Raw genomic sequence first — 13344 nt, 5'->3', positions numbered from 1 at the left:
ATTCAACCATGAACAGTTTCTTATGAAAGAAGAAACACTAACCTTGATCCATTGCTTGATTGGGTTTGATGATGGATTCAAGTCTTCTTCACAGATTGATTTCTTCTTCCCTTACTCCTTATTGCTTTCCTGTGATCTTTGATGAAGAAGATCACTAATCTCTTTTGTTGTTTTTAATCAGTGGTGTTTTCCCTCTCAATGAGAACAACGACCGTAGAGAGTCACTTTTCAACACCACACATATATATACATGTATATTGCATCTTTCCAGAGAGTTGTGTTGGTTTATAATAACCACCTCTTTAATAATGCATAAATATAATATATACAATAATATATATGACTTATATAATATAGTTAAGGCAAGGGAAGAGGGTTATCAATACACCCGAATTCTAATTCATTAATCGAAACCGATTCATCACGGTGTCGTCCCTAATATTAGAATCCATAAGATTAATATGAATTTGAACTTCATAAATAAACCAGAAGACACACAAGCCACACTTAATATAAAATATTCTTACAAATGATTCAGGAACCAAAATGCATCAGAATGTCCACCGCAAATTTCGCGCCTTTTTGGCAATCTATTTCTGAACACTTGTACCTGAAACCAGTGGATGCCCGGGAGCAAACTGAACAATAGATGGATTTGAAGTCTTTTGGTGATGACGGATCTAGGATAAGACGGTGATTGTGCAATGCATGATCCAGTTTTCGAGGAAGATTAGCACATACCTCGTGGAGGAAGAAATCACATGTCGTACAATGGTAGAAATGCTGAGAGTCGATAGGGAAGACGCACGCTTGACATTGCTTCTCGGCGTCTCGAACACAATCGTACTCTTGGAGCCTTAGACAATGTTGATGACCAAAATACTTAATCAGATCATCCCCTACTCTCTTGAAAGGTATAATATCTTCAGTATCATCCGATTCTTCTATTTTCCATTCTAGTTCCCTTCCATCCCATATATTTTCATGTGTTGCACATTTGGAATGAACTACATAAGAGCATTCCTCATGCCTACACGAATACTTCCCATATTTGTTATCAACTTTCTTATAGCAAATACGGCATGGCGAAATGACATGTGAAAGGTGAAGAGTGTGGGAGAGGCGATGAACATGACAGTGATCTTTATGACTCGGGGCAAATCCATACAATTATGATGGACCATGTAATTGCATTGGAAGCAAGCATAAATTGGTTCGAACGCCTTAATCAATCCACAAGCATCACATGGAACTGGTACCGGTCGAGGGAAGAGGAGAAGTGAATGTTGATGGCTTTTTGGGTTTGGAATAGCTAGAGGTGGACTAACTGCCGCACAAGAGAGATCCAAACAAAAGGTACATATAGAGCAGTGATAGAACCAACCATCTTTGAAATCTTTACCACACCAAGTGCACTCATCGAATATGCTATCGGCTTGGGACCAAATAATATCGAGAGACTCAGACTTCCCACGATCAGATGTGTTGGACTGAGTTTCGCCAGAGTCAACATTAGAGTTGAACATGATTCCCGTTTCAGGGTTTCGATAAGAGAGAGTGAGAGGGTGTTGGAGGTGATAAGGATGAGTTATCTTTCTTGTACGCCGTTGACAACCATTGTGAAACTCAACATTACAGGTGGTGCAGTAAAAATGTGGTGACTGCTCCATTATGGCTTTTTGGCCGCAGCACGTAGCGCAACCGAACCGAAGGTCAGGGTTGCTACGAGGGGAAAGGGTATGAGGATGGTGAGTTGGATGAGAAAGAGGACATCTTGGTCTATTATCATCATTCATTTTATTTTTCTCTGGTTTGGTAACTTTGGTTATGATCGATATGAGGTCTCTCAGAATTTATGCTATTCTGATTTCGTCATCCATCTTGTGGAGCAGAATAAAATGTTATGAAAACAAAAGTCTATGAATAATCAATGACCAACTTACAATTTTATATAACCATTATGAAGTAGACAAATAATATAAAATTAAATATAGCTCAGAATTGTTTAAAAATTTTATTATAATGGCAAACACACATACATAATAGGTAAGATACAGCTAAAGTGTCGTAACTCGTAAGTCAACTCAAAAGACACATAACAGTAATACTATTTTTAAGCATCTCCATTGCACAATTGATGTTGATATTTTAACATAAATTTAATCATAAAAATACTAATATTATATTATATTGTAAGTGTGTTTTAAAACAAAGCCAAACTCAATCAAAATAATTCAAGAAGTCACTTTAGACATAGTATCTCACATTTTCCAAAATCTTTTTTTAAAATTATATGTTACTTATGTTCTTCAATATGTCTAATTGAGATGCTCTTAGGATCATAGTGGTAATATTTAATTATTCTGTAGATAAGTTCGTGTTAGTGGTAACAGCTACGCAAGTGACAAACATATTAAATGTTAAGCAATTTAAAAAGATTAACGAGATCGTATTAACTGCTGACCATACAAACTGAAAATAAAATAAGACCGTGCACGTTATATAAGAATAAGCTACAAAACTCTAAGACATCTTTGCATATTTTAAGTTTTTAATATTACATTTCTAACTTAGTTTTTAGCCAAAGGGCATGTGTTTTGTATTTTAAGAGTGGTTTTCCCCATTTTTCACGGTTTGATTGTCATACGATCTCTTCCCTTAAGGGTATTTCTAGTTTGCATGGTCCAATCCAATCATTTATCCCGAAAATTTCTACAATAAAATTAGCTAGGTTGATAATATACTTCTCTATTTTTACGAAAAAATATATATTGACAAATATGATTTTACATGTATATTTAACTTTTTTGCCAAAAAAAAATTTCATCTTAATAGCTAACTTTAATATATAGCTACTATTTTTTTTTTTGCCGTAAAAGCTTATATATGATCATGTTAATTATATAGTCACAAAACCGTCATACATTTGCAACCTTTTTTTGGTCCGTATCAATTTGCAACGACAAATAAATAATTACTTAGTTTGGAAACAGACATAAAGAGTTTTTTTGCAACACCTTTGTAATGATGTCCGGAGTCTGAAAACGTAGGTTGTAGACTTGTAGTATATCTGAAATTGAGCACCGATTAGCTAGTTCTTCATCTTTTACTTCCCATGTAAAAATGTCTAGTTTCAGGTAATTGATTGAAGAAAATGAAAAACTTGAGATAGCTAGTCAAACCAAACATAAATTCAATTTTCATACAAACCACATGATATTCCAACAGAATTCGTAAGTTTGATAAATATAACAAAAGAGAACAATGCAAAGAGTTTATTATTGTTATTGTTATATAGATACGCAGCATACGCTGATGTGACACCTTTGATAATAGATTCGCTTTGGAAGAGACTCGTCTACAAAAATAAAAATAAAGACAACTTAATTTTACTTCTTCCTAAAGGAATAAACAGCGAATATATTATCCATTTTAAAAATAAAACCACTTTTTATTCCATATTGATAATAAACAGCGAATATATTCTATGTTTTTTTGTACGAAATTTTAAATTCGAGGAAAAAACTCATTACCTGGTATGTAAGTGCTGAGAGGTCTCATTCCTAATATTAGCAACTTATGTATACAATCGAAGGAATGTGTTGGATTTTGTAATAATCTTCATGTCCTTCCGACAATTCCTCCTTCCACCCCCTTCCAATACTCAGTACTTTTAAGGAAGTAATAAACCTTAGACCATCAGGAAGCTCCTTTAACTTTTCACAGCGATCAATCTTTAGAGTATGAAGAAGGGGCATGCAACCTTCTTCTACTATCCACTCTTTCCAGTCACGTAGTCCAGATAATAAAAGCTTATACAATTGAGAAAAGCCACCTTCCGAGCAAATCATTCTTGTCCCACAGAAAGATCGCGACCATAGGCAAACCTCTTTCAAGTGAAGCAGCTTCTCTAGTATCGGCATTGGATCCTCCACCAAACGACACTCACGCAAATCTAGGCATGTAAGGTGAGAGGGCAAGTGTTTCTCATCAGGTAACCTTGGCATATATATACTTATCTCTAACTTGTTGAGATGATGACGATTCAGAACCAATCCCTCTTCTAGCAACCTCTTTTTCTTGCAACCAAAAGGTATAACCTCTTCTATCATCCTTTTATACAAGGGATCCTCGATATTGAGACTTTCTAGGTGTCTCAATCCACCTATTGATGCAGATAGAGTTTCTACGTTGGTCTCACTATTTAAAATGATGCTGAGAGTCCTCAACCTAGCCATACCATGGAGATCCACTAAACGACATTTCTCAGTTGAAAAATTCTTCAAGGTCTCCATGTTTATAAGCTTGCCCAATTCCAACTCGACGGTTTCAAGTTCATACCGCGGTAATGCAAGGTATCTCAATTCTTGCATACCCATCAAGACATTTGGCATAAATACAGACCTCACGACTGCGGATCGTACAAAGACATCTAAATTTAGATAGATAAGTAACTTTAGATTTCCTAGAGAAGATGGTAGATGAGATATCACAGCTCCTTCTAAGCTCAAATATCTCAAGTGGATGAGCTTGCCAATGCTAGAAGGTAATTTCTTTCCTTCAAATTCGGCTTTAGAGAGATCTAACACCCTCATCAGTTGTAACCTCGTAAGGGTTAAGCCTGATAGCATCCAACCTCTTCGAATATCATTCCATATGATCACGATAGATCGAAGTTTTGGATTCTTTATAACTTGCTCAACATGTAATTTCGTCGTAGGATTGTGTAAGACGAGCCTCCGAGACGTGCTAGGAGATTGTGAGTGTGCAAGAGATTGAGAGGGTGCAATCGAAGAGTTAGTACCAGCAACTTGTAGGAAATTCTCTTCTTTAGCCTTAAACAAACAAACTTCTCTCATCATGTCATGTAATTGACACGTTTCAAATCTCATAGTCATGATGTCTCTTTCAGAAATGACCATGTTTCTCCTCACTAACTCCTCTATGTAGCCATCAGCAACATCTCGGATGGTTGCTCCGTCATAGTTCCTAGGTTGGGATATTCCTTCCGTTGCCCAATGATAAGATAATTTCTCTACATGTATTTCATAATCTTCAGGAAAATGAGCAAGGTAGAGGAAACATTGCTTCAAATGAACAGGCAACTCTTCAAAGCTCAAAGACATTATATAGTTAAAGGATATGTTGTCTTCTTTACTGAAGCTATGTCTTGCAACGATGTGGGTTCCAATATTCTCAAAAACTCTTCTCCAATAATGCGGTGTGTATTGTGTAGCTAAAATTCCTCCTAACACTTTGACAGCCAAAGGCAACCCGCCACAATGTTTGATCATTTGCTTACCCATCGTTTCCATTTCCTCATCAACCTGAAATTCTGCATAGTGCATCACTAAGTTGAGTTATTCTTCATTGCTACGTTGCAATTGGACGTGATAGGAATATCTTAACACCAGTCTATTTAGGCCAAAGAATATTATACAATGGACATTGAAAAATAAATCACTTTAACTGAAAGCTTACTGAATGCATTTTTCCTGGGAAATAATATGCTTCTAAAAAGTGTCCAACTTTCTTCAATAGTTAGGCATTCGGGTTTAAAGTTGATATTTGTTGTCTCTGTACGCATTGCGACACTCTCATTTCGAGAAGTAAGTAACACTTTCCAACCTGCTCGTTTCATAATAACCAAACGCAAAGAGCACAATGAGTATATTTAGACTATGAGACATGAGTTATTTCCATCTTTATTTTTTTAAGAACAATTAGAGATCACCTTTTCTGGGTGGAAATATTGGCTTGATTCGGTTCCAGTCTTCTTCTTTCCATATATCATCGAAGACAATCAATGATTTAGATGTTTCTAGCAATCGAAAGAGTTCATCGTGGAGGTCAGATTCTTCCATTTGCAAGATTTCACCTTTCCTTTCTTTAGATGTGAGATTCTGCAAGATCATTTGCCAAACAGTCTTCCGGGTAAAATTTTGCGAAACACACACCCATGCGAGTCTATCAAAATTATTCTTAACCTTCTCGTGAAGATAAACTTGTCTAGCAAGGGTGGTTTTCCCAAGACCACCCATTCCAGTGATTGAGACAATCTGAATGTCACCATCCTCCAACAAATACCCAACCAGTTTCATAACATTTGATTCCAGTCCTACAAGATTGCTTTCGTGGTCACTAGCAAATTGTTGTCGCAGCTCCATTTCTCGTTCTTGTAGTGGATATACAGACCGCCTGTCATCGGCAATTATTTCATGTACTCCAAAACTCTTCATATCTCGAATCACTTTGGCGATCCTCTTACTTATGCCTTCAATATCGGATGCAAATCGTCTTCGATCAACTATACTGGAAGCAAATCTTCGTATGCGCTTCATGATCTTCTTACTTTTTTTTCCGTCTTCTTCCTTGAGAATAAACGTTTCGATAATATCCTCAGCATCATAAACAATTTCCTTTATCTCGTCCACACAGTTTCTCACCATCTGACTTGTATGTTTCCTAGTTTCTGCATCTCTCAAAAATGACTTTAATAGGTTTAGATTACTTTTTAGTTCAGTTACTTGATCTTCGGCTCCTTGAAATTGCTCGTATTCTTGGCTTAGTCTGTCCCATAGCTTTTCTACTCCAAAAGACAAAAGTTCCATAGTGACTCCTGCTTAAGCAATATCAAAATAAGTAAAATTCAATTTACTATTGTAATAAGTACCAAAAGAAGTCAAATATGTATATATTAAAGTACGGTTTTTCCAAAGAGAAGCTATGAGAAAATTATATTTGGCACTCTATTTTTTCTACATGTATCATTTTAGAAGAATTTGTTGTAACAATTTTTTTCAACTGACTTTTAAAACCAATAAACACAAAATACTTTTTTTCTCTATTTTATCTTTATTTCTTGACATGATTTTAATTAAATAAAATGTGAAGATCAATTTTTTATGATAAAATAAATTGAGGATACACATTATATGGTGTTTATTGTTTTGCTACATATAGCATATTGTCCAACACTAGTTTTCTGTTATATCTCATCACGTTAATATAAGTAATTCACATGATATAATTATTACAATTATTTTTGAATATCATTTCAATTAAAAGTAGAGAAAGGGAATTTATTACTTATGCCCTTTCCTATATACTTTTTTGCAAAGATACCTTATTTTTGTCATTTCCATTTCGCCCTCTTTTGTACAATTACAATATGTCAACTTATTTAGAATTCCCTATTTTTTTAGGTTTGCATTTCTATATATTTTACATTTATGGTATAGCTTTGAAGGGGTAAGGATTAGTATTTGGAGTTTTGCGTTTAGAATTTAGTCATTTTGTATTTAGAAAAAAGTATTATTGAAAACATACAACAACAAAAAGGATAGTTTTGCAGCAGGGTATGTATAGGAAAAATGTAATTTTACAAAAATATATCCAACTAAAATCCAACTAATGGGAAGGCTTACCAACCCGGCACAGCAACGGGTCTGGTCTCTCATTCCTTTCCTACCCAAGCGATGGAACCTGCGTGGTAAAGCCATTGGATCTGATCTAGGAAATGGACTCTTCCAGTATCTCTTTGACTTTGAAGACGACCTCCAAATGGTATTGGAAAACAGACCCTACCACTTTGACCACTGGATGGTAATTGTGGAAAAATGGGAACCAATCATTTCTGCCTCATTCCCCTCAAAGATTCCCTTCTGGATTGAGATTAAGGGTCTCCCTAAACACTTCTGGAAACTAGAAATGATCCTGTCAATCTGCGAGGAAGTGGGAGATCTCCTGGATCACGAAATTACCGCAACAGTTATTAAGATGAAGGCTCTAATAGATGGACTCAAACCGCTGGTCAAGGAGACTATAGTTGAATTTATGGATGGGAGTGAAGCTTTGATAACCTTGGAGTACAAAAGCCTGAAAAAACACTGCCTTCACTGCCACAGACTCTCTCATGAGAAGAAAGACTGCCCTGGAATACAGGAACCAACCCCTGTACAAAAAGCTCCCCCGTCTACTTCACACCACCAATCCAAAGCATCAAATGCCAGATCCCACTCGTACAGAGAGGTGCACTCTGAACACAAATCTCCCCAAGGCAACACAAAACTGGACTATCAAAGAGCACGTACTAACACCCTGTCAGAGAAACATCACGGGGAGGGGAGACACCACAGTTCTCAATCCTACTCTGCTCCCAGAACCGCACATCAAAGGCCATATAGCCGAAGATACTCACCTGAAAGAAGTAGAGACCCTAATCACCGTGATTGGAACAGAAATCATCAAAGAACCCTCAGAGGAAAATACCCCCCTACCTTGCAATGGAGAGAAAAATACGCCCCGGAAGGCAACCCATCTGTAAACCTCGTTGAAGCTTCTGACTCTTCAAGACCCAGGCGCCCTCCTCTTGAAAGGAACCTACAGGCAGAGTTTACTCCACCCCCTCCTGCGCCTGTGATTCCTACCAGAGAGTCAATTATGGAAGACCTACAGGAGGTGACAATCCAATACACCAGCTGTGCGGACCCTACTGAACAAGCAGCCAGAAAATACAGAGTGATACAAGGTGAAACCAGAGGCTTAATGAGCGAGACAGCAGACCAAATCCTTGCAGCCTCTACTGCTCTAAATACACAGATTCTGGAGAACGAAGTTGAGGAGGATCAAGATCTCCCAATCCACCCTGCTATGGCCCAAGGAAACCCCTCCCCAGCAACAAGGAAGAAAAGAGGACGCCCCCCTCTAGCAAAAACAAGCACCAAAAACCCTCCCCACCTTATGGGAGCCAAAACTAGCAAAAGAAACAAAATTCTTGGACAAGGATCCCCAAAGCGAAAGAACACACCAGAAAAGACTACCAACCCGCAGGGACCCCCTACTGGATCCAGAAACTCAAAAGCTCAACAAAAGTTAACATTGCAGGATGATGACACTCGCCCATCTACAAGCAGAGCAATACCAAAGTCAGTCATTATCCCAGCCATCACAAAGAACAGGAAGGATTTTCAGCCTTCCCCCCCTCCTCTTCCTTAAGAGTTTTGAGCTGGAACTGTTGTGGTTTGGGGAATCCCACAACAGTCCAAAGACTAAGAGAGATGCACAAAAGTCTCTCACCTGATATAATCTTCCTCATGGAGACAAAGAATACTGATGCCTTTGTTCTCAATAAACTTCAAGACTTGAACTACTCAGAGCACAAACTTGTTTCCCCCCACAGCCCGGGTGGTGGTGGTCTGGCCCTCCTATGGAAACAACATTTGGTTTTAGAAGTCTTGCATTCCAGCACAAACTATATAGACACCCTAATCACAGCTGAAGGAAAGTCCTTCTTTGCTACCTTCACCTATGGAGAACCTGACAAATCAAAAAGGAAAACTATTTGGAATCAGATTTCAGCTATGGGACATCTTAGACAGCAACCCTGGTTTTTAACGGGAGACTTTAATGACATCATTGACTCTTCAGAAAAACAAGGAAGACCAGAGAGACCGGAGGGCTCCTACATCGACTTGAGATCTTTCATGTCAGAATGTGACCTGTTTGATCTACAGCATTCAGGCAACTTCCTATCTTGGAGAGGACAAAGATATAATCACCTGGTCCATTGCAGACTGGATCGAGCAATGTCAAACAGCTCCTGGGCGGAAGCTTACCCTTCAGGGAGATCAGAGTATCTAAGATTTGAGAGCTCAGATCACCGACCTCTTTTGACCTACTTTGACCTGAGGAAAAAACGTAAGAAGGGGTTGTTTCGCTATGACAGAAGATTGAAAAGAAACAAAGAAGTCACTCAATTGATTCGAACTCAATGGAGAGTTGAAGAGGATGAAGAAGTAGAGGTGAAAATTAATCGCTGTAGATTAGCAATTATAATATGGACCAGAGAACACTACCAGAATAGCAAAAAAAAGATTGAAAAGGCAAGAGACAATCTGGAACTGGCCATGTCAAGCCCTCTCTCGAGCACCCTCCAAATTGCTGGTATCAATGAGGAACTATCAAAAGCCTACAAAGAGGAAGAAGAATTCTGGAAACAAAGAAGTCGTCAACTATGGCTCACTCTAGGAGACAAGAACACTGGCTACTTCCATGCAATAACCAAGGGTAGAAAAGCAATAAATAAGTTTTCTGTCATAGAAGATGCTTCGGGACAAGCAGTCTATGAAGAACCTCAAATCTTAAAAGTCATCACTGACTACTATCAGGATCTGTTTACTTCTAAAGGAACTCCAGTTGACTCTACCGTTGAGGAGGCTCTCAGCCCTTGTATCTCTGAGGAGACAAATGAGGCTTTAATAGCAATACCCCAGCCGGATGAGATAAAGACCGCATGTTTCTCTATCCATGCTGATAAGGCACCAGGACCGGATGGCTTCTCAGCAAGTTTTTTCCAATCCAACTGGCACACTGTAGGCCCCCAAATCACACTTGAAATCCAGGATTTCTTCACCTCTGGTACCCTGCCTCATAACATCAACAGAACACATGTTAGATTGATTCCAAAAATAACAAGCCCAAAGAAGATGTCTGACTATAGGCCTATAGCTCTCTGCTCTGTCTACTTCAAGATCATCTCCAAAATTCTCACCAAGAGGCTACAGCCAATCCTCCACAGATTGATATCAGAAAATCAGTCAGCCTTTGTGCCCAAAGAGCCATTTCAGACAATGTACTCATCACACATGAAGTTCTCCATTATCTGCACTCCTCATCTGCAAAGCAAAGATGCTACATGGCCGTTAAAACTGATATGAGTAAGGCATATGACAGAATCGAATGGAACTTTATATCAGAAGTCCTTACAAGATTAGGCTTTCACCAAAGATGGATAAGCTGGATCCTCCAATGTGTCACCACTGTTAGCTACTCCTACCTCCTGAATGGATCGGCTCAAGGACTGGTCACTCCCCAACGAGGCATTAGACAAGGTGACCCTTTATCTCCCTACATATTCATCTTATGCAGTGAAGTTCTGTCTGGTCTTTGCAAGAAAGCACAAAGGGATAATGCTCTTACTGGAATAAAAGTGGGCAAGACAAGCCCTCGACTGAGTCACCTCCTCTTTGCGGATGACACCATGTTTTTTTGTAAATCTGACCCCCAAAACTGTACTACTCTACTGAACATCCTCAAGAAGTATGAGCTTGCATCGGGGCAGATGATTAACACAGAAAAATCCGCTATCACCTTCTCGACCAAAACTCCCTCAGATACAAGGCAAAGAGTCAAAGATCAGCTAGGTATACAAAGGGAAGGAGGACTGGGTAAATATCTCGGCTTACCTGAACTATTTGGAAGGAAGAAAAAAGATCTTTTCACTTCAATAGTCGACAGAATACGGCAAAGAGCTAGCAGTTGGTCATCTAGATTCCTCTCTGCAGCAGGCAAAACCACTATGCTAAAATCAGTCCTTGCTGCCATGCCAACTTACTCGATGTCCTGCTTTAAGCTCCCCAATTCACTGTACAAGAGAATCCAATCGGTGTTAACACGCTTTTGGTGGGACTCGACCATGGACAAGAAGAAAATGTGCTGGATTGCTTGGGACAAACTTACAAACTCAAAAAGAGAAGGAGGATTGGGTTTCCGAGACCTACAACACTTCAATGACGCCCTTCTAGCCAAAATTAGTTGGAGGATCCTCATCAACCCAAATTGCCTTCTAGCCCGAGTCCTGCTTGGCAAGTACTGCCACACCACTTCTTTCCTGAACAGTGTAGCTCCGGCTTCTACTTCTCATGGTTGGAGAGGGATCTGCATTGGTAAAGAGCTTCTAAAATCACAACTGGGAAAGGTAATTGGAAATGGGTCTGATACTCATCTCTGGACAGATCCATGGATCTCTCTTACCTCGCCAACCACACCAATGGGACCTGTACCTGAGCACCTCCAGAACATCAAAGTTTCATATTTCATTTCCTCCACAACTCTTGAATGGGACGTTAAAAAAATCGAAGAAACCCTCCCAGACTTTGTCGATCAAATTCTGGAGATCAAAGTAAGCAAACTAGGAGCCCCGGATTCTTTCTCTTGGCTCCCAACATCTTCAGGCCAGTACTCGGTAAAATCTGGTTACTATGAAAGCTTGAATTTGCACCCGGGCTCCACACTGCAGCAAGACCTGAACCAAGGTTTTGATTGGAATGCTCATATTTGGAACTCTAAAACTTCACCAAAAATGCAATTCCTCATGTGGAGAATGATGAGAGAATCTTTACCGGTGGGTGAAAATCTTTATAACCGCAACATCAATAAGGAGGCTCGCTGCCCTCTTTGCGGAGCTCGTGAGACGACCATACATCTTTTCTTCACCTGCACCTTTGCCTCACGTGTCTGGTCTTTGGCCCCCTTTAAAGACCAATTCGATCCAAACCAATATCGCACTCTCCGACTGCTCCTTGAAAACCTCCGAGACCGGATCTGCCTGCCCCCTGTGGGAGCTGGACCGGGACCACTTCACCCCTGGATCCTGTGGAAGATATGGACTGAGCGGAATCAACAAGTGTTCTCCAAAACCCATGCATCACCACAAGCCACCCTCTCCCAGGCCATTAACCTCTCTAGGGAATGGCAAGAGGCACAATCAAGAGAGAAAGATCCACCTCCAAAACGCGCAAAACAGAGACTCCCCCGGCCAGGATCCGATACGATAATCTGCAAATCAGATGCTGCTTGGGACAAGACAACGAAGCAGGCCGGGCTGGGATGGATCATAAGTAATCACCAGTCACAAATTTTGGCATCGGGATCCGCCTATACAAAGAATGTTAGATCTCCTCTTCAAGCAGAAGGACTCGCTATCCGTGACGCCATCACCCATGCCGTGCAACTCGACTTCACAAAACTCATAATAGCTTCGGATTCATCTCAACTTATCGAAGCCATCAACTCGGAGACTCCTCATAAAGAGCTCCACGGGATTCAACATGATATCCTTATCTCTGCATCTTATTTTTCTGCAATTGACTTTCGTTTTGTACCTAGAGAAGAAAACGAGGAAGCTGATGCGTTAGCAAAGCTTGCCTTGAAAAACTGTTGTTTTAGGCTAACCGAAGCCCATTAATGAAGTGGTATCCTTTTCGGCCCAAAAAAAAAAAAAAATCATTTTCTCCTATTAATATGTAGTTTAAAATAGGAGACCTACATTAATCCCTTCTTATTATCCTATTTGTCTGCTACATAGCCTATTTTCCAACACTAGTTTCTGTTTTATCTCTTCATTATTATAATATTTTATAATGTAATTTCGATTAAAATGAATCGTTTTCTCAGATTAATACTGTATGTAGTTTATAAAGATATTACTAATCCTACAGTAACCCATTTGTTTTCACTATGTATAACATATTGTCCTATACTAAATTTTCTGTTTTATCTCTT

At 39.2% G+C, this 13344-nt stretch overlaps 3 protein-coding genes across 3 annotated transcripts; 1 reads left to right on the top strand and 2 right to left on the bottom strand.

Moving 5' to 3' along the window:
* Positions 1–534: 534 nt before the first annotated feature.
* Positions 535–1670, bottom strand: LOC17895801. The gene is made up of 3 exons (XM_023787510.1): positions 1385–1670; positions 1222–1327; positions 535–1030 (listed from the first exon to the last, which is right to left on the bottom strand). The coding sequence occupies exons 1-3, from the start codon at positions 1668–1670 to the stop codon at positions 535–537; spliced, it is 888 nt and encodes a 295-aa protein (XP_023643278.1).
* Positions 1671–3230: 1560 nt separating this feature from the next.
* Positions 3231–6611, bottom strand: LOC17896133 (probable disease resistance protein RXW24L). The gene is made up of 4 exons (XM_006300280.2): positions 5735–6611; positions 5482–5628; positions 3534–5335; positions 3231–3358 (listed from the first exon to the last, which is right to left on the bottom strand). Exons 1-3 carry the CDS (start codon positions 6609–6611, stop codon positions 3570–3572), a joined length of 2790 nt encoding a protein of 929 aa, XP_006300342.1. The 3' UTR covers positions 3231–3358; positions 3534–3569.
* Positions 6612–7295: 684 nt separating this feature from the next.
* On the top strand, positions 7296–8997 carry LOC111831919. The gene has a single exon (XM_023787508.1). It carries the CDS (start codon positions 7414–7416, stop codon positions 8995–8997), a length of 1584 nt encoding a protein of 527 aa, XP_023643276.1. The 5' UTR covers positions 7296–7413.
* The last annotated feature ends 4347 nt before the right edge of the window (positions 8998–13344 follow it).

The sequence above is a fragment of the Capsella rubella genome, unplaced genomic scaffold (genome assembly GCF_000375325.1).
Source record: "Capsella rubella cultivar Monte Gargano unplaced genomic scaffold, Caprub1_0 scaffold_2, whole genome shotgun sequence".
NCBI lineage: Eukaryota > Viridiplantae > Streptophyta > Magnoliopsida > Brassicales > Brassicaceae > Capsella > Capsella rubella.
This window is presented reverse-complemented; position numbering and strand designations above follow the sequence as displayed.

Excerpts from the sequence above, each read along its gene's own strand:
- LOC17896133 (XM_006300280.2), bottom strand. The coding sequence starts at position 6,611 with ATGGAACTTTTGTCTTTTGGAGTAGAAAAGCTATGGGACAGACTAAGC. Across the intron at positions 5,629-5,734 it reads AATATTTCCACCCAGAAAAG|GTTGGAAAGTGTTACTTACT; the intron begins GTGATCTCTAAT and ends TGAAACGAGCAG. Across the intron at positions 5,336-5,481 it reads TCCCAGGAAAAATGCATTCA|AATTTCAGGTTGATGAGGAA; the intron begins GTAAGCTTTCAG and ends TGCACTATGCAG.
- LOC17895801 (XM_023787510.1), bottom strand. The coding sequence starts at position 1,670 with ATGGAGCAGTCACCACATTTTTACTGCACCACCTGTAATGTTGAGTTT. Across the intron at positions 1,328-1,384 it reads TGGTAAAGATTTCAAAGATG|TTAGTCCACCTCTAGCTATT; the intron begins GTTGGTTCTATC and ends CTTGTGCGGCAG. Across the intron at positions 1,031-1,221 it reads GCTTGTGGATTGATTAAGGC|GCATGAGGAATGCTCTTATG; the intron begins GTTCGAACCAAT and ends GTATTCGTGTAG.
- LOC111831919 (XM_023787508.1), top strand. The coding sequence starts at position 7,414 with ATGGGAAGGCTTACCAACCCGGCACAGCAACGGGTCTGGTCTCTCATT.